Source organism: Anastrepha ludens, chromosome 4 (genome assembly GCF_028408465.1).
Source record: "Anastrepha ludens isolate Willacy chromosome 4, idAnaLude1.1, whole genome shotgun sequence".
NCBI classification, from domain to species: domain Eukaryota; kingdom Metazoa; phylum Arthropoda; class Insecta; order Diptera; family Tephritidae; genus Anastrepha; species Anastrepha ludens.
In genome coordinates, this window is record NC_071500.1 from 118,148,764 (window position 1) to 118,170,328 (window position 21,565).

At 37.2% G+C, this 21,565-nt stretch overlaps 2 protein-coding genes across 3 annotated transcripts in view; both read right to left on the bottom strand.

Moving 5' to 3' along the window:
* Positions 1 to 21,565, bottom strand: part of LOC128860827 (peroxisomal ATPase PEX1) — a 54,103-nt gene that overhangs the window by 1,719 nt on the left and 30,819 nt on the right. The window lies entirely within an intron of this gene.
* LOC128860826 (fibroblast growth factor receptor homolog 1) lies at positions 3,536 to 19,763 on the bottom strand. 2 transcript variants are annotated; one of them, XM_054098587.1, is made up of 4 exons: positions 19,654 to 19,763; positions 5,585 to 8,698; positions 5,303 to 5,509; positions 3,536 to 5,225 (listed from the first exon to the last, which is right to left on the bottom strand). In XM_054098587.1, the coding sequence occupies exons 2-4, from the start codon at positions 8,138 to 8,140 to the stop codon at positions 4,647 to 4,649; spliced, it is 3,342 nt and encodes a 1,113-aa protein (XP_053954562.1). In that variant the 5' UTR covers positions 8,141 to 8,698; positions 19,654 to 19,763; the 3' UTR covers positions 3,536 to 4,646. The 2 variants fall into 2 exon arrangements, with proteins under 2 accessions (XP_053954562.1, XP_053954561.1); XM_054098586.1 differs by having other exon boundaries at positions 5,303 to 8,698.

The following is a 21,565-nucleotide window of genomic DNA, read 5'->3' on the forward strand; positions in this document are numbered from 1 at the left end:
AATTTTCTGAATATATGCCGAGATCTTTTTGATAAGGGTGTTATATTATTTATAAGGTTTTTATTGGCCAAGCTTTTTCTTCAATATGTGGTGTTCCACTTATTGATGTGATCCTACAAATTAAGGGTCTTAAGGTTAGGTCAGAATAAACAGAAAACAAATACTTCTACTTGCATTTCCATCTCACACCATCTGCTGACTTCAGTTGAGTGGATGAGTAAAATATGGTTCTCGTATGATCGTTCCAGCAACTAACAAGGTCTTGAAGCGAAAATTTGCTCAAATCAAAAATTACCCGATCCATTGGCAAACATATACATACATATGTTCGATTTGACGCCTTTACACTTTTCCAATTTTTTATATGTCATAATTCCATGCTAATAAGCAATAGACGTTAACCTCTAGCGCTGGAAATACGTACTTGTTATCTACTCCAGACTGGCAATAACACCTGCTGAATTAACTGTGAAAAAGCATGTTGTTTATTTTGAAAAGCAAAACAAATTAATAACACGGTGTGACAAAAAAAAAAAAATTAAATATACTTTTATGGAGACCTAGCACAACTTGTAGGTATAGTAAAACTAAGAAACATGGTATAGGAGAAATTTCCAATACACCCCCAAAATCTCATTTTATGGCCATAAAACCGTTTTTCAGTAGGTTGATGTGAACAATCACTCCTAACTTCGCCAATTTCCATCCGATTTCGAATTTGTTTTTTTAGTTCGAAAGAACAAAAACAAGCCTTTTTGACAGTGTGTTGACATTTTTTCTGAAATGACAACTGACGAGACGGTAGACGGAAGTATTTGGATTTTTTTTATTTTTTCTCTATTTTTTCAACTTTGACATAATTTTTACGATATTATCCGATATTGAGGATTTTTTTTAGTACACTGCTGTTATAGTAAATTTAATTTTGCGTCAAATGAGCTATATTTGACTGTAATTGAATTAAAGTTAAAAGAGTTGTGAGAGTTATAAGATTTTATTTTTTTTTTTTACTAATTTGGTATGTAGGTATAGCTTACGCTAAATGGGAATAAGGACGTGTTTTGATGCGTTATTATAGATACGTAATATTGATTGGAGTGTATATGTATACATAAGAGTACACTGTACTGCATACAACAGAACTGGTTAGAACTTACGAAAATATCTGACATATTATAGCACATTTTTTTTCAATGGAAATATGAAAAAGCTCCCAAGTGTACCAAAGTTCACGCTGTACATTGATTAACAAAAGAAGTTTGTTATTATAATTTAACCTTATTAAAACGTCAAAGTTTTATTGTTTGTTTCATTGAAATTCAAGAGATATAAATCAAAACGTTGCCAGAAAAGTCGAATTTCTCAATATTCTCCGATGATGTGGCATCATCAGCCTTATCATAAACCAGATGATTGTTATTTTTGTAAAACGGACGTAAACGGTCATCATTATAAAACTCGAAAGCACATAAAGTATGCTGATGTTGCAACTGCTAAGAACCCCGTAGTCTTGGACGATATGATTGACTCAACTGCAAGTCATGAACTGAAAAAAGTTCAACTCATTGCTGATGATGACCAAACTGATAACAATAAACCTGATGATGAAGAGTACTTTCCGTCTGGTTCTAAGTCTTCAGAACGACACATTGTATCAAATTCCGACTTTCAGGATCTTTCTCGTGATTTACTTCTATCGGGAAGACAATCTGAAACGCTCGCTTCTCGATTTAAACAATGGAATTTAGTTGATGACGACTTAAGATGAGTGATGATGATCGAATTTCTTACAGAGAAGTATTCAAAACTGATGAAGAGAATGACAAATCTACCGTACCATACTAAACTCCAATGCATTTTTAAATTTTGGAACCAGTTCCGCACCGTACCGTACCGTACCATACCGTACAGTGATGCACTGCACAATACTCCAATAAATATTATGTGTTTATAATGACACTTGTTATCATTTTCATGCTTCGAAACGCATACCAAATCTTGTAGTAGAAAAAGAGAAAAAATCTTAAAACCCACACAACTCTATTAATTTTAATTCAATTACAGTCAAATATAGCTCATTCGACGCAAAATTAAATTTACTATAACAGCAGTGTACTAAAAAAAATCCTCAATATCGGATAATATCGTAAAAATTATGTCAAAGTTGAAAAAATAGAGAAAAAATAAAAAAATTCCAAATACTTCCGTCTACAGTCTCGTCAGTTGTCATTTCAGAAAAATTGTCAACACACTGTCAAAAAGGCTTGTTTTTGTTCTTTCGAACTAAAAAAACAAATTCGAAATCGGATGGAAATTGGCGAAGTTAGGAGTGATTGTTCACATCAACCTACTGAAAAACGGTTTTATGGCCATAAAATGAGATTTTGGGGGTGTATTGGAAATTTCTCCTATACCATGTTTCTTAGTTTTACTATACCTACAAGTTGTACTAGGTCTCTATAAAAGTATATTTTCACTGTCGCACAGTGTAATTCTAAGAAATATAGTCAAATGTTTAGCGTGAAAGCTTCTCTTTCGAATGGAGTTCCTTTCGCTTCTGTAAACAAAATAGTATAGCCGTAGTTTCCGTTCGCGGTAGAGCAGTTTATTTATTTCTTTTCGTCAGAAAAATATAAGTATAATAAAAGAAAAATACTTCATAAGAAACTTGGAAAAAAGCAGTTACTGAAATTTATAATTTATTGGAAGAAGTTTATGGTAATAATTGTTTAACGCGTTGAGTGATCGCGTTGCTTTACCACGCCAAAAATAAATACATACCCGCCTGTAAGTATGCAGTAAGTTGCGTTTTTGTTTATCATTTCATTTGTCGAGCAGATCACTGCATCTCTAAAAGGGCTTAAAAAGGGTAAATTTAATGCGTACACTGCGTTCATGCTCTGTCTCATCAAGCTCTTTTACTAAGAATGAATCCACAAGTCACCGAGCCACAAGGTTCAATAAATTTATCCAAAGGTGTTTAGCCGTACAACACGGAAGTATGCTAACAGAAACCTTTGAGCTATAAAGCTCGAATAAATAACTTCTTAATAGGCCCGCCACGAAATAATCCGTTGGGTACGTTGTGGCGGCAACGAGTTCGACTGGCGGCCGAATTGGTTGTCTGTATTTGTAGAGAGAGAGAGAGACAATCGGGCACTCACCCAGAATCTCAGGCATCACTCCCGGTATCCTCATCATTTATTCCCGCTATTCATATTTATTATTTTCAATAATAATAGCATTTATAAAATTTATATTTCCTTAAATTTAACTCGGGTTTGAAAGTTTTGGAATAATTTTACTTGTTTACATCTGATGATTGTCGACGCACACGAGAACATGAGTTACCCATCTTTACGTTTGGCTTTGGCGTTGACGTTGCAAAACTTTGGCTATATGAACGTCTTCATGTAATTGTCGAAGTGCGGCCTATACCAACTTAGCGCGAAATTTGTGTGAAGGTATTTAGCCTGAACTTCAAGAAATAATGAAGAAAAAAGACACGAATTGTGGAAAGACAGAGAAAAGACGAATTGTGCATACAACTTCTAACATCATTTCGTTATTTAATAGCCACACCTCATATTCGTGAACATGTTCTGACATTTTCTAACAACAGTCTTTCAGCAGCATCTCCCCGCACGCATAAATGGCTATAAACGGCGCAACTAGAAACTCTATTTATAAAAATGATCTTTACTTTAGAAACCTCCATGTAAAAGATCGATAAAATACAAAGTTGGGACAGGTGCAATGGCAAATCACTGAGTGCATTTCTATCATGCAAGAGCTTCTGATGATCTTTATGTTAGACCGCCTATACCTACACTCACCAAAGCCAAATAAGTGTTGGAGATACTAAATTGACGCTCTACAACCCTGCTTAGTAAGGAGCCACGCTAGCTGCGAAATGTTTCTAAAAAATATCAGTAACTACTCAGACGGGTAATCTATATTTTGGTGTCAATATTGAACAAATTTAAAAAGCTAATATACAATTCTTTCCATGTTCAAATATTATAATCTTGCCATGACCACTTTTGATGGCTCACCGCTATAGCATTTACAACTGGACGTTGAAGATCTTATACGAACTTAGTACTCAAATGGCACTTTATTATAATCTCATAATGAAACAATTAGCTTAACTAGTCGTAGAATGGCTCAAGGCTCACAATAAATACAAATCTCAAAATTAAGCATTTTGAATGAGTGAATCATGTACGTCAATATAAATCTAGTTCATTTCTAGTTTTTGGTTGCTTTGGAGTTTAGAGTATCTCGTTAGGTAAAATAAATAAAATACTTCTGAAAATATCTTTCAAAATAAAGCTTAAAAAGTACACAAACATTTATAGTCTTAATAAAGTTGCCTAATTCTTTCTTAACTGTAAAAATATGTTTTGAATAGACTTAAATTACAACTAAAACTAATTTCGTACTCTAAACACGATTTTTCTTAAAGTCTAACTGGTAATATAAATTTAGATCAAATCAGCTAACATGCGTAGGGTTAAGTCTTTTTCGCTTAAGTATAAAATTTGAATGAGGTTATTTGATTCTATTAACAAAACTAGGTTGTATTAGTATGTTTAAGCCTTACTTTGCTTTACACATTTTGTATAATTCATAAATGCTATTATCTAATTAAATTTGTATGTGTATTGATAGCGCAACGGGGACGTTTCTTGAAATGTCTCCGGTTCGGATTCATCATCACTCGATGATGGTGGTGTCTCGAGCATTGGCATAGATAGATCTAAATACTCTTCATTTGTGGCGTGGTTTGACGCCAGCTGAAGAATTTTATCTAAATTCTCAACAATCTCACCAAATGTCGGCCGTATGTTGGCGTCAAAATGCCAACACTGCCGCATTAGCATGTAAATATTAAGTGAACACCGTGCCGGCTTCTCCATCCGCTGACCAGTAATTAGGTAGCTGTAGAGCTCCTCCGCAGACATTATATTAGGATATGGCTGCTCTCCAAAGGTCATAATCTCCCACAGTAATACACCATAGGACCATACGTCCGATTGCGAGTCGTAAAACTTTTCTTGTAGCGACTCAGGCGCCATCCACTTGATGGGTAAACGACCGTTGGTGTTCTTCCTATAATAGTCTGTGTCTTGTATGTCGCGCGCCAGCCCAAAATCGGCAATCTTCATAACATAGTCATCGCTCACTAGAACATTGCGAGCCGCCAAGTCGCGATGGATGCACTATGAGAATATTAAAGAAATTAAACATAGAATTATTTTTTAGACGGTTAATATAACCAACAAATAAAATAACTTACCCTACGCGAAGCAAGGTATTCCATTCCACGAGCAATTTGAAATGCAAATGAAACCAAATTCTTCTCTGTTAGCTGTGGCATATCTTCCAGGCAGTCACTGCTGCGCTGTAAACTGGGACTACCCACAAACAATGGTCTATTCTTTTTCAGAAAGTCTTTTAAATTGCCATGAGGCGCAAATTCGACGATTACCCAAAGCGGTCCACTCTGCGTACAACAACCCAACAAATTAATGATGTTAATATGCTTTCCGATCATTTTCATTACTTCCATTTCTCTTACTAAACTCGCCATGTCCGCATCAGTATGCTCTTCTTTTACCATTTTCACCGCAACTATGCTCGAAGAATTATTGGCAGTGCGTGGCAAATTGCACGCTTCTGCCATAACTACACGTCCGAAAGCGCCTTCGCCCAAAGTCGAGCCTAGGTTTAGTTGTGTACGCGGTATCTCCCAGTTGGAGTCAAGCGGAAATTCATATTCATTAAAAGCTTGCGAAGGATCCAAGGTAGAGGCTTGAAAGGTAGTACGTTGTTTTTCAATTTTGATCACAGGCATTTGCAGATCGGAGGAGTTATTCTCGGAAGAAGACGGTTTGTAGATAATAACTTTTTTCGTCCATTGGTGAACTGTCTCGATGCGATGCTTCAGCAATTTCTCATGTTTCAGCTTACGCAATACGTAAATTATGAAGATGGAACCGAAAAGGAACAGCAACACAATCACTATTGCCGCCACAGTCATCCAGACAGGATGCGCGCGCCACAGCATATATACTTCGCGACTTGGCAATTTGTCAACCACGTGCAAGTAAGCACTCGCCATTGACTCGCCCAAGTTACTCGCTGCTACACAAGTGTACCAGCCTTCGTCCGCGTGTGTAACATTTTTCAACCGGAGAACGTTCGGTTTGTCTGGTTCGCCGGAAAGTTTTATGAAATCTTTTGCTGATGGCTGATAAGCGTTGACGTTTGAATTAGCAAACATGCGCTCCAATTTGTCTATGCTTTCATTTGCCCGATTGTAACGTACCCAGAATATATGCGGCTCCAGGTCCGATACGACGCGGCACTCAAAGTATGCGCTGCTATTGGTTAAAACAGTTTGATTTTGTGGAAATTTGTCACTGTGAATAGGACGAGAACGTAAACGGTCCATTATAGTCAGCTTTGTGGAATGATCTATGCAACCCAGCTTATTACAAACCGTGCACTTGTAGACGCCCGAGTCCTCGGCAATAACTTCGTCCATTTGCATCGACCATTTTTTGTAAGTGACTTTACCTATATGGCGCATAATCTCAGTGAAATTTTTGTCACCAGTGCTGCGCGTCCATGTTACGTTTGGCATCGGATTGCCATTGGCAGGACAAAGCAATTGTATTGTGGAACCTGCTGGTTTGTGCAGGGTTTGAATGAGTTTGTCCGCTTTTTTGAAACGTGGCGCACTCTCTTCTATTGCCTCTGATTCATCATTAGTATCAGCACCATCTTTCCCATCCACATCCACATCAATAACCGTTGCAAGCTTATCGTGATCCTTTTCCGGGGTTAATCCACTTAAGCTTTCCGATGAATGAGCAGTGCGCTTATCTAGAATTATGGTTTTACTTTTAGGTGTTGCGGTAGTACCTTTTGGTTCTACTACTTGCAAATAAGCTGTGGCCATTGTTTTGCCACCATCATTCGTCACAATACAAGTATAAAAGCCTTCATCTTCCGAACTCGCTTGCATTATATTTAAAATCTCTGGTTTTTCTGCATTCGTTGGCAATTCAATTATATTCGAATTGTTCGCAAAGTTCAAATTCGGTTCCTCTTTGTTGAGGCTGTTTTTATGCTTGATCCAACGAATTCGCACTGCGGTCGGGGACTCAACTTGGCACTCGAACCGCGAGCTACTATTCTTTATAACCGTTTGATTAGTTGGTGTATTATTCACAATGACTGGCTTTTCCGAGTGTAGCTGACCGATAATAGTCAATTTTATACTATGCTCAATAGTACCGAATTTATTACTGATTTTACATGTATAGCTGCCCGAGTCTGCTGTGGTCAGCTTCTCAATAAAAAGTGACCATTTTTTTAGCCTAAAACGCAATGGGGTTAGATCCATTCTTGTGTTATTGTGCCACCAAGTGATGATTGGTAATGGATTGCCCAACGAGGGGCAGCTCAATTGCGCAAAGCTCCCAAGTGCTTGTTCTAGGCTATCTGTAAGTTTGAATCGTTGCTGAAAATGTGGTGGACCAGGATTAGGCAGATGCACAATTTTTAAAGCCGTGTTGTTGCTACCTTTCGAGAAGTTTAGTTGGGGCTCCTCTTCGATGATTTCCTCCGTCGAATCAACATCACCTCGATCCAAGCGCAGTCGAGCTTCTGCTTCGTCTTCAATCTTACTAAAATCAGCTATGTCTTCTTCGGCATCGGTTGGGCGACTAGGTAGTTCAGGTTCAACCACTTTCAATGCGACACTAACGTACTTTGGGCCTAATGGCACTTGTTCCGCCTGGCAACTGTACACTCCCGCATCTTTCCGTTGAACTTCCTTCAACACCAGGAGACGGTTAGCGCTCAGGAACTCATCTTCCTTGTACCACTTAATGGGCCCTTTAAGCAAGCACGTCAAACGTACGTCTGTATTCGGCGCAAGCACACTTTTGGTGAGTATAACACTCGGGCTTAGGGTGATATTGACCACTTGAGGGGGTCGTAAGTTAGGTGCCTGACTGTTACCCAAACTTCTGGCCAGCGACAAATTGGGCGGGTAGATACAGAAAATCATCAAAAGCAAATTAAGCTGGCCGTAATGAAATGATTTCAGTTTGATTTTTGTCATCTTTGTAGAGCGTTTGGAATGGAAATGTTGCGATGATTAATAGAAAAGCTTATAACCTGAGCTTCAAGGTTACTTTGAATTGCGGCCGACCAATGCGAATGCTGATTTCCTTTGGTATTTGCTTTTCACTACAAATAAAAAATCGGGACCAATAATTTGCGCTTTCCACGCTACGGCTTCTCAGGTTGTACGCGCTTTTAGTTAGCTCTTAATAATTAAAATTCATATTGAACCCAAGGGGATTTGCAATCACTCGTAAGTTGATGACAGTTTTTATAGCTGCATAAATACATTGCATTGTTACTAAATATTAAAATGTCAGCGTTGGTTTTGTTCTTATTGTTTTAGTGGCGTGCGTTCAGGACCATTGTCTGCACATACTGTCTATCACTGTATTCTTGCCTCGAAGTCTAAATCCACTATTTCTTCGATGTATATGTTTTATCACCACTGCTTGATCACTGATTTATTTACATACGCGTGTATATACTAGAATATATAAGTACGCTTTAAGTAGCAGAAAGACAGAAGCCAACCGATAGGAAGTTAGCAGGCAGGCTGTAGAGAGCGCGATAAGGAAAAATTGAAAATAAAAAAACGATGTGCATTGATTTCATAATGAGTTTTCTCTAAATGTTTTTATTTTATTTTCATTTTTGCCTTTGCTTGCTTGTTTCAATCACTTTGTTGGCCAGCACTCGCGCGACGCGTCACCTAACTTGGCTTACAGCAATGCTCTCCGCGAACGTACCGAATATTGTGCGGCCGCGTGGACGGATGATCGCAACTCAGGCGATATATGTATTGTATTTGAATGCGCAAATCGAATCGCCCGTTTGAAGAAGTTGCATGTACTTAATCGTATAGGAATGTTTTGCAGCTTACGCGTCGGCTTATGTTATTTTAATTCACATAGAGAAAACAGCAACAACCGCACACACAGCAACAAAAATATGATGAATGCTACTAAAGTAATAGTTATAAATGCAAAATTTGTTCAGCTCTCCTAACGCTTTAACGGCTTTATGTATACGCTTAAGTGAAAAACATTCTTATAATACCTAGCAAGAAAAAGCTAATGAAAAAAAATAATTATCGCAAAGCCTCAAAAATATTTTTAAACCCTTCTTCCTCGCACTTTAGGACTGTGAAAATAAAAAAAAAACATGGGTCTTGTATGAAAATATTTATAATACTAGTCACGAAATATTTTTGAAAAGGTGTACATTCAGTCAAACGCAAACGCCTTGTGAGACAGTGCGTTATCATGGTGCAATATCCATGAGTTTTTTCCACAAATTGGGCCGTTTCCTACGCGCATTCTCTCTCAAACGTCGCGTAACTTCCAAATAATATTCTTTATTTACCGAAGAACTATTTGGAATGAATTCCCAGTGCACAACACCAGTATCATGACTTTCACTTTTGACCGACTTTGAAGTGGTTTTTTGGGTTTCGACTCATGTGGATAGCGCCATTCAGCCGCCTGTTGACTGGTTTGCATGTCAAACTCTTATACCCATGTCTCATCACCTGTTATGATGCGCTGGCTAAACGTTAGGACCGAATTCAAAACGTCGTTTCGCTCAAAACGTAAAATTTGAGACAAATTCTTTGTTCGATATTTTTAACCATAGTGAAAATCGCAGAGCACACCTGAGGTTGACTGATATAATTAAATGCCAAAAACAAACTAATTGACAGATCACGCTCGAACTCTGCGACACTATAGGGAACAGTTGTACCAACATTCCAGTAAAAAAAAATTAGATATATGTGTAACGCGCGCTTTTTAAATGAACAATTCCCGATATTTTTTGACAGAATGTACTTCCCACTTTTTAATTTGGAGTTAGGACTTGCTCTCGACTACCATTCGGTAGGCCCAGGTGCGAAGCCCATTGTGGACATAAAACATCAAACTATAGGGCCGCCGTCCATTCAGGAATGTGTAGGTTCGAACCTCCATTCATGGAACACCAAAATGATAGGAATAGCAGTCGCCTATCGGCGAGTATTTTCCCCGAGTGTATTTCTGCCATGAAAAAGCTCCTCATAAAAAAATATTGGCGGTTCGGAGTCGGCTTGAAACTGTAGGTACCTCCATTTGTGGAACAACATCAAGGTGCACACTACAAATCGGAGGCCAAACACTTAATAGTACGGAGTTTGTTGCCCTATATATAATGAGACGTATCTCATTGAGCTATATTTTTAACCGAGTTTTTGTCCAATTTGCTGTACTTTTTCCAAAATACTTTTGCTGAAGAAAAATCCACCAAAAGAAGTGTACCGATATTTCGAAACATAGTCTGGCAGAGAAACTTTTGATTGTGCAAATCGCTGTTTAGAATCGAGAGGGCTATGTCTCAAATAAATTGCTTATGCAGAAACAATTTTTTCGGTTTTGCTTATATTCTTTGAAATAAATGAACACAACTTGCATTGAATGGACGGAAACCGAGACATAAGCATTTCTTAACAGATGATGGTATAGCTTTTTTTGTTTTTGTTTTTTTGTTCAAAGATCTATCCATGTAAAGAGACTTTCAAAAGACGTGCCTAGATGTTGTGTAAAAATTTTGATTCCTTCAGGCTTCACAATTTTTATCCAAAATGTGGCTCTTAATAATTAACGATTTTTTTTTATTGCATTTTTGTAATGTACATATATTCAAAAGTATGCGCACGAAATTTGAAGTAGATCTAAGCAATACTTTCGGAGTTATACCTAAATATGTAGAGATGCCTCGGCACGTTTTAAGGTAGGTATTGAAACTTTAAACCTGTTTTTTTCAAAACGGCATTTTTCAAGTCGGTGTACACGATATCTCGAAAATGGCTTGTTTGATCGGTCAACCGTTTTAACTCAATCTTTAAAGATACATTTTCTAGTAATTAATCGTTCCTTTTGTAAATCTGATACTTATTTTCCATTTTATAATCAATTTACGGCCAAATTTTAACGTAAAAATCGAAATCATTTCTTTTAAAAGCTGCCATTTTGTGAAAATTCACTATTTTGATTAGCCGAACGATTATTTACTAGATAATCTAATATATTAACAAAATTTGTTTGGTTTTTTGATTTCAGATAATCCAATCCTGAGTTACGATGTACACCGTAAATTGTCTTTTTTTAAAGGAGGTTCCAGAAATCGCCTGCAGCGCGCTCTATAATCAACATTTTCATAAATAAAAAATTTTGTTACGTTCTTGAAGGATGCTTTTATAACCGCCAAAAATTGTCAAATTAAAATATTCTGAAGTTTCTTCAGGATAAATCCTTGACAACCCGTCTTTTATTTGCTTCATAACTGCGTATAACCCCTTAAAATTCGACAAACAGTCGATTAATGAAAGCTTAATTGTTGAAAAGGTCGAGATATCGTCTCGTTTGTTCGAGCCAGTCATTTTGCTATCCTCGACAGAACTAGTTTCTTGAAATTTTTTCAGTAACCTTTGAATTGTCGACCCAATTAGATGATTATTTCCACTAAGGAAATCACAAATTTTGTTATGTATAAAAGATCAACAATTTTCAAAATAAGTTTCAATAATTTGATGCGTTGTTTTATCGTATAAAATTGTATAAGTATCATACATCTGATTTCTTGACAAAAATAAAATAGCCCAAAAAAAAAGATGCAGTCTAGGAATTATTCACTGCTGACATCTAGGCGTCACTTTTGAAAGACCCTTTACATATCATTCATTTGCAACAGGAATGTCATAATCTAAAGAAATATTTAAAAATGCATGGCGTATCAATTAAAAGTATTTCACTAGAGGAAAATATGTCTTTACTTTTACTTAGGGAGACAAAGTAAATTTAAAATTTTGAGTGATATGCTTCAAATATGCCAAATTAACTTTATTTACGAAATCATTGGTAGTTGCAAATTTCGCCTAAGCTCGCAATGGAAAACGAAGCTATGCTTTTTGAAATACGTCACTTTTGTATCGAAGAGGTCACAACACTACAGTTCTCGAGGATAAAGAAATGTACGCTAAGGGCGAGGAAAATCGAAAATGACTCGGTGCAACTCATAAAAATTTAGTAATGGAGACTCAGTTAAATTAACTTTAAGAAATCAAAACCTCAAAAAATGGCAAATTCCAAAATTTTTGTTTGCTAGTTATGTAATATTTACGTGTGTACATGTACATATGTGTGCATGCACATATTTTGATTATTTTTTATTAATTTCGAGTTTTCCTGTACTGATTTGTATAGGGTTTTTCAGTAAGAGCGCTTCAACTTTTGAACTTTTTTGAATAAAACACAAACGGTTTGACTTTTTTAACTAATTTTTTTTTTATTATCGAGTTTGAACATATACATTTAAGTATGAAATTCGATTTCTTTTGCATGACCACCGCGTGCACGTTTTACGAAGTCCAATCGTTGAACCCAATTTTCGACCACTCTTTTGCATAAATCGGCCGAAATTCCAGCAATTTCGCGTTCAATATTGGCTCTGAGCTCACAAATCGTCGCCGGCTTGTTACTGTAGACCAATGACTTCACATAACCCCAAAACGGGACGGCTTGTTAAATGGACCGTAAAATGGCCGTAATGCTCTTAAAGTAGCAGCAACAGAACGATTATTTTCATAAAAAATTTGCACGATTTGCAATCGTTGCTCAAATGTGTAGCGTTCCATGATGAAATGTATACTAATGAAGTTTACAAATGACAAGCGAAAAATATTGCGTCGTTCGCCCTCCCTATCGGAAAAAAGTTGAAGCGCACCTATTGAAAACCCCTATATTTTTGTAGAAATTGATTTTTCATACGGTAATTTCTTAAGGGGGGAAGCTGGTCTAGAATTTTGAAAAAATCGAAAAAATTTTTTTTGTCTTAAAAGGTGCTTTAGGATCTTAGAAATAATATACCAAATGAGGGATGCCAGCAAAAATGTCTAAATGCCCAAATTTTTCATTCGACGGCAGTGCCTCGCAGGTATGCCCCGAACGCTACTTACAACTTTAAACGCGTTTTTCTCGAAATCACTTTTTTTAAACTGGCCGAAGGCATAACTCGAACAAATCTTTACCGATTCTTACGAAATTTTGACAATACATTCGAAATACCTTTTTCCGGAGACGTACGTAGGATTTTTTATTTATATTACATAGTTTTTTTTTTAAAAAAACAATTTTATGTCGTTCTTTATAGTGAAAATTGTAACTTTTTGTTCAAACGTGCACCATTTCGCGAAAAAACAAAATATCGAAAAAATCCTACGTACGTCTCTTTCTGTTGTTATATAGAAACTAAAAAAATTTTATTTTTTGATCCAGGACAAAAATTAAGGAGTTTACGTCTTCGGCAATGGACCCACTAGAAAAAAAGGCGCCTTAGGAGAACTGCTGGACAGCGGCCATTTTGAAATTAATTCAGACGAAAAATTTTGTATTTGTACCATGAAAGCTATATTATTAAACCTATTTCACAGATTTTCGATTGATTCCTTTGTTGAGTCAAAATAAATTCATAAAATATGCCCATTTTTTGCGCTCTAGACCAGCTTCCCCCCTTAAGCATTAAATGGCAAGTTTTTATATTCTATATGCTACTCCTCGCACAATGCAACACATAAAATGTGGACTAAGGTTTGACTTCAGCTATGGGTCAAAAATGGTAAAAAAAGAGGAAAAATAGGATTTTCTCGAAATTTGCTACTACATTCTGAAAACAGAAAATCGAAATTCCAAATGGTTTATATAGCCAGAAGCAACATTCATTTTTTTTTTAAAACAAGCACCTGAAATCAATTTCTAGATACACCATTCATGAAACAATAAAATTTCTTGTGATACCAAACCTGAAACTTCTAAGTGGGATTTCGCTCACTTCGATAAGTTTTTTCGGAAACTGCAGTCAAAACTTGGTTAACATTCGAAGACCTCGAAAATGCTGCACTGCGCTATAATGGGATAATGTTTGTAGCTTTGGAAGATGAAAAAATAAGGTGGCAACTCTTCTTAAAAATATTCATAATCCGCACGGGAATTCTAGGAATTCTATGTTTTATTTTATTTTTAAATAATTTAAAGAAAGCAGTAATATCTATCAGTGTGGCTTCAGACCTGGAAAGTCTACCATAGACCAAATATTCACAATACGCCAAATCTTGGAAAAGACCCATGAAAGGAGAATCGACACACACCATCTTTTCGTCGACTTCAAAGCTGCATTCGACAGTACGGAAAGGAGTTACCTGTATGCCGCGATGTCTGAATTTGGTATCCCCGCAAAACTAATACGGCTATGTAAGATGACGTTGCTCAACACCAGCAGCGCCGTCAGAATTGGGAAGGACCTCTCCGAGCCGTTTGATACCAAACGAGGTTTCAGACAGGGTGACTCGCTGTCGTGTGACTTCTTTAACCTGATGTTGGAGAGCATCGTACGAGCCGCAGAACTTAATCGCTCAGGCACAATTTTTTATAAGAGCGTACAATTGCTGGCGTACGCCGATGATATTGACATCATCGGCCTTAACAACCGTGCTGTTAGTTCTGCCTTCTCCAAACTGGATAAAGAGGCAAAGCGAATGGGTTTGGTGGTGAACGAGGACAAAACGAAGTACCTCCTGTCTTCAAACAAACAGTCGGCGCACTCGCGTATCGGCACCCACGTCACTGTTGACAGTTATAATTTTGAGGTTGTAAAAGACTTCGTGTATTTAGGAACCAGCATTAACACCGATAACAATGTCAGCCTTGAAATCCAACGTAGAATCTCTCTTGCCAACAAGTGCTACTTTGGACTAAGTAGGCAATTGAGCAGTAAAGTCCTCTCTCGTCGAACAAAACTAACACTCTACAAGACTCTCATCATGCCCGTCCTAACGTATGGCGCAGAAGCTTGGACGATGACAACATCCGATGAAGCGACGCTTGGAGTGTTCGAGAGAAAGATTCTGCGTAAGATTTTTGGACCTTTGCACGTTGGCAACGGCGAATATCGTAGACGATGGAACGATGAGCTGTATGAGCTTTACGACGACATAGACATAGCGCAGCGAATAAAGATCCAGCGGCTTCGTTGGCTGGGTCATGTCGTCCGAATGGATACAAACGCTCCGGCTTTGAAAGTATTCGATGCGGTACCAGCTGGTGGTAGCAGAGGAAGAGGGCGGCCTCCTCTGCGTTGGAAAGATCAGGTGGAGAGGGACTTGGCTTCACTTGGAGTGTCCAATTGGCGCCGGTTAGCACGAGAAAGAAACGACTGGCGCGCTTTGTTAATCTCGGCCAAAATCGCGTAAGCGGTTATCGCGCCAATTAAGAAGAAGAAGAAGTAATATCTTCAGGGGTAAACCTTCTCACACAAAGCTTTTTTACAATTATATTTTATTCTTTTAACTAATTAATTAAGTACCACATTGCTAGTGAATATTATTTCGCGAAAATATTCAAGAATATTTCTGAACTCACGCTCTCATTATATCAACCCAATTTTGAAGCACTTTTTTGGTTTCGAATTACATTTCCGCAGTGGCGTGAAAAATATTGTCTTTGACGGCCTAACTTGTTTCGGATTGTCGACATAATATTGATCTTTAATGGCACCCTATAAAACAAGTAGGGCGTTAAGCTCGCAATTCCATGGAGGCCAACGAACATAAGCAAAACTATAAGCGAACTTAGCGAGATATCAATTTATGGACGACTTTTATATGTGGCATGTTGCGAGAACTGGCTAAAACAAGAGCTCGCGCACTCGTTGTTTTCAATGGTCTTCCAAATAAATGGCAATAATTTCACAGCTGAACTAAAATGCATACAGAGATGAGATATGGAATACGACATTTATGTTGTAGAACTCTCCTCAGGCTAATTTGGTTAGTTTATTTAAGGAAGATTTCATGAAACGCATACAATTTTGGTACAGCTTAGAATCCTTATTATATAAACAGTCGCGGAAGGTCACGCTTAGCGGGAATTAAAACACCGGCACCGATTGGAACCAGTTTTAGCAGCACCCCTTTCTTTAAGGAAAACCTCATATAAAGTAGGTTCGAATTAAAATATTCGGAATCGGACAAATTAATATTGAGCCAGGTTTCGATAAGCGCAAATATATCATAGGTTGCCTGAGAGCTCAACAATCGCCCGTCAGCAGTTTTGGTTCGCATAATAGAGATATTTTTAAAATTCTAATACACTTACTTATGGGATTTAATATTTTCACGATTTTTGCAAGGCACTAAGTTTTTTGGTTGGGAAGATCGTCGTTTGGAAACAATTTAAAAGGACGAAATTTCACATCAGCAGGCCAGTTACAGGAATCTGCGGTGAATTAATGTTCTCGGGTTTAGGCGTATTTTCATGGCATTTCTTAAACATTCTTCCTCATAAATTTGCGTACCCAATGCTGAGTTAAGGCATTATATCAACCCAAATTTCTTTTTACAATTTGCAATATGTCACCAACACAAAAAATCCACTTTGGAAGTAGCTTTTCAATATTTCGAAACGTGGCTCAAGCTAAAACTGGTCCATTCCGAGCAGCACAAATATGAGACTGAGTTTCTCACACTTTTTTGAGCGCCAAATAGCAGTCAGCGCCAAAATAATATGTGATTTCAAAATAAACCACCCAGATTGCTGACCCTGTATTTGGAGGTTAATCCATTAGGAATTCATTACAGATACTCTGGCCTCAAACGAATGCATAGTTGGTTGCAAAAGTTCCCAATTGAGAAACTAGTAAAATAATATTTCAGTTGTCCTACAAGGCATATTCTACAATGGCATTAATTTTACTACAATAATTTGCCTCAGTCCAATTTTCTCTAACTTTTTACTTTTATGGTGGTACACGCATACCTATACAATATATACGTACATATGCAAGTATAATTGGACTGTATGCCATTTATAGTAGTGGTGTTGTTGTTGTTGCTTTGCCTTTTTGACATATTTGTTGCCAACGATTTGATGGTAATTCGATAGGCGGCAGTCACAGGGACAACAATTTCCAGTGTTTATGAATACTTTTTATATTCAGATGAGATTGTTGAGCGCTTACCATTAAAAGCTCTCAAACGGTTAATGAAAACTGTTTTCTATTATAAATTCGCATTAAGTATAATTGCTTTAGTGTTTTTTCTCTACCAAAATTTGCACTCGCCTCCATAACTTACAAGCAGCTGAGAATGTGCCTATGTACTCGTACATCTGCATATGGGCATCGTTTCTAAGGTGTGCGCTATGTTGTGTTGGTTTCGATATTCGATATTCAAGGTATGTAACTACATGCACACAAGTAGTTACACATACATATGTATGTCGCAAGCGAATGTACCTAATTCACATTGACAGGCGCACAAGCGTACTTCAATCACTTCCACTTGGCGTTTCTTCAAGAATTTTCACTTGGAACCTATTTGGAGAACCACAAAAGTCATTTGAAATTTTGGTGGAAAGTGTTAATGGTGATTGGTATTTTTTTCACTCTTTCTTAACTTTTTCATTTGTTTTGTTCCTTTTCGAGTTAAGAAATCTAAACACATCTTTTTTGGCGCTAACATTTTACATTCTGTAATTCACTTCCTATTACATTTGCCTCTTACGTTGCTCTACATATTCAGTTTGAAATATCGGATAAGTTCCCAGTACATACATACATAAAATATTATAATTATTAAAAAATTATCTTTAAAAACTAGTTTTGTTGAAATATTTACACGTATGTAAATCTTAATATTTTTTAAAATATTTTGGCGAAGGCCTTAAAATATAATATAATAGGTTTAATCATTCGGGTCGAAACCCCCGCACCTTTTATTTTTTGGTGGGGCAACCTAATGTATGTACATGTGCCCATATGTTACAAAAAACTAGAAAGTATTACATATATAAATTATTGGCGCTTACACCCTGTATTGGGTGTTTGGTCGCACAAATGGAGCCACCTACAGTTTAACAGCAGATGGTTATTTATGAGGAGGTTTTTCATGACAGGAATACACTTGGAGGTTTGCGAAAAGAGATCGCTATTAAAAACACGTTTACTATCATTTGGTGTTACACGGCACGGAGATTCGAACCCACTCACTTCCGAATGATAGTCATGGCTACGGCGGCCGCGTGTGTAACAGTGATCCACCCTGGACGACCCTTCAGAACTTAGTCAATATTCACTACATTTCATCCAAAAGAAACTCATTTTATTTTGAAAAACAAAAAAAAACTTTTGGATTGGATAACTTCGTAAACATTTTATGGAAATTGAAGCAATGAAATCGGAAAATCGCAAATGCTTTTAAATGTAGTCTCGTCTGTTTTCATTTCAAGAATATAAACAAATAACATTTTCGAATAAAAACTTTTAAAATATTCACATAAACCAGAGAATCCAGAAACGGTGTTTGACAACAAAATTAAACTTTGGGGGTTTATAGGGAACTTCACCCATAGCATTGATTTCTCCAAGACAGTGGCAGCAGTTTTATGTTTTTTGTCACACAGTGCCGAAAACCAGCATCACATAAGAGAGTCCAATAACCGGCTATGTCAGAACATTCAAAGGCACTGGCAATGATTCCAAAGCAAGGCAATTGGATGCTGTGTGACTTTAGGCCCCAAGCGAGAAAATCTTGTCGCAAGACCAAGACATCTATAAAATCAATTTGAGTTGCGGAAATCAATAAATGTTTGAAATTATTTTTACACTTTCACTGCTCTAAGAAAACGCCCACACATTTTGAGGAGTAAACTCGTAATTTTCACTGAATATTTCAATTTCTTGAAAATCTGGCGATTGCTCCAAATGCTATGTTGGTTTTGTTCATTCATAACGTTGAGCCATGCTGCTTTCTATGGGGTCTCACCTTTCAGTCTTTAAAACATCAATCCATGATTTTAGTAATTTCATGAGCTACAAATTTTAGCCTAAGCAGTTTTTTATTTTGTTATCGCTTCGAACTATTAACAAAACCCATTTCTATACTTCTCCCATATCCTTTAAAAACCTGCTTCCAAATGAGAAATTTGTCTGCTTAAATAATTAAATTAAGAGTAGGTACATAATAAAAAAAATTGTTTCTTTCGTCATTGATTTATTCATATTCATTCATTGTTGCCGTTTGTGGCGGGTGCTGTTGTTATTGGATCACGTACGGAGTTTAATAAGTTTTAACTTTCTTAACACGCATTAAAATATATGCTCTTTGTGGTCGTACATTTTTTATTTTTGCAAAAAGTCGTAAATCTTCGGCAAGCACATTTTATTGCCAATTCGGACATGCACTGAGGCACTTCCAAAAAAGCGCGCAATATGAAAAGATCGTAAAATGTACTAACAACCGTCAATAATTTTAGAGGATTATGCTGATACGCAAAACAACGAATCAATCGATTTTAGCCGCTTCCGCAAACTGTTTCCGCTTCACGAACGCGTACCACACGCGCTGAGAAAGAGAGCGCCACTGCATTAACTATGCATACACATACATATGTACGTACGTGTGTGCATAAGAACTATGGATTTACACACCCGCACCAAAAACAAAACAAAAAAACTTTCAACACCAATTCACACGATCATTTGAACACTTGAATCGAAACTGCGTCTACCCGTAGCCAATGTTGAAACTCAACTGATCACACTAAATGGATATAGCCTCATGATCGTACAAACAACGACGACAAAACTTTGATATTCGTATAAATCCATTGTTGGAACCAAAAACAAAACATTAATCGCAGAACAAAAACAAAAGAAAAGTGCAACACAACAGTAGTAACCGAAAAAATAACGAGCGTGTGTTGGCAGCATAAAGCACTTGTTAACGACAATAGCAACAAAACGATAATAGCAGCGGCGGTTATATGGTGACGCTATTGGTTGTAATTCATTACCACTACTACTAAAAGGAAATTCATCCTATACCAATGCATGCTAAGGTATTTATGAATGTGTTTGTGCGCTCCCGTGTAATCCTTACGAGGCTCTTACTGCGAGCATAAGAGTATATCTGATTACATAAATATTTTACATAGATGTTCATGTTGCGGATTACTTAAATACGCGCGGGTGAATCGAAACTTTGTTTCTCCATAATTACTGACTACGAAACATAATCAAAACATTGTTTGTTCTTTTTCTGTTAGCACCTTTTTATTTAAGTGGCAATATACCTGCTTTGTAGCGATTTCTGCCAAATTAAAGTGTTTTCTTTTACGGACGAACTGAACAAATCAATGTGAAACAACATCGTTCCCACGACAGTCGGTTCTACGTTACCGGAATGACTCGGATTTGTGTATATGCTACTGCAACAAACTAAGTCCTTTTTATTTTGCCTATGTATGCCCTAGAGAGTAATTATCATTCCATATTTGGTAAATCTTTCACCGCACCAGCCGTTTTCTTCTTCTTCTTTATTTGCAATTCATATCACCGAATACTGACGAAAACGCAGAATATGTGATTTCTTATTGCGACCGCTTCAAAGTGGAACGAGCTATTCTGGAACATGCCCTGGGTCATCAACCATTCCCCCAGCACCCTCATATGAGATATGCGCGCAACCAGCAGTAAGTGGTAGGCAGCTCAAACGTTCGCAGATAAGATCATGACGCGACTCCGCAATATTGATTGGGAGCGCAAGGTGCAGTAGCAGCAGCAGAGAAGGCAGACGTTTTCTGACGAACCGACGACAAACACAGAGTTTTGAGTGAAACACTCACTACAATATCGCACAGAAGACAAGACGGTAGTGCGTTAATATAACACTATTGCAACTTTTCCGATGTCTCCTTTACTTTAGAACCACCTATGAATACAGTGGGAGTAAGGCGTATAGCCTTCATATGCCTGCAGGAGAGGAACCTGGGCATACGTACTTGTTGTGACTTCAGACATAAGCGCGGCTCTACCCAGATGTTATACTTTTATGGTCTCCCAGGGTAGATTTAGCCGAGGTGGGAGGATTGTTATAGTATTAGTGGGAGCGTGCCACAACCTTTTAGATGTTTCTGACATATTTATTAAGACCCTCTACTAACCATTAGTTGAAGGAGATTATACTTATAATTTCGGTATACATGGCTCAGGTTGGCTGTTTTCCACGTTTTATGCATCTTAGAAGCTCTCGTTCGCTATTAACTCTTCGATAATTCACAGCTGGGGATACGGTCGGTCCACAAAATTTTCTTTAGTAGTTTTCTTACACGATTCATATCAGAAACTTTCAAGTTTTCATGCCATACAACAAAACTGACAAAACATAACATCTCATTAAAACGTATTTTTAGATTTAAATTCAAATTGTGGTTTCGTAGAACACTGCTGTATTTATAAAAAGCAGCTCTAGCTGCATTTATTTTCCATTGATTCAACGCCTTTATCATTAATTAAGCGGCAAAAGTTTATAAATTTATTAACCCGTTCGGCATGTTATTAC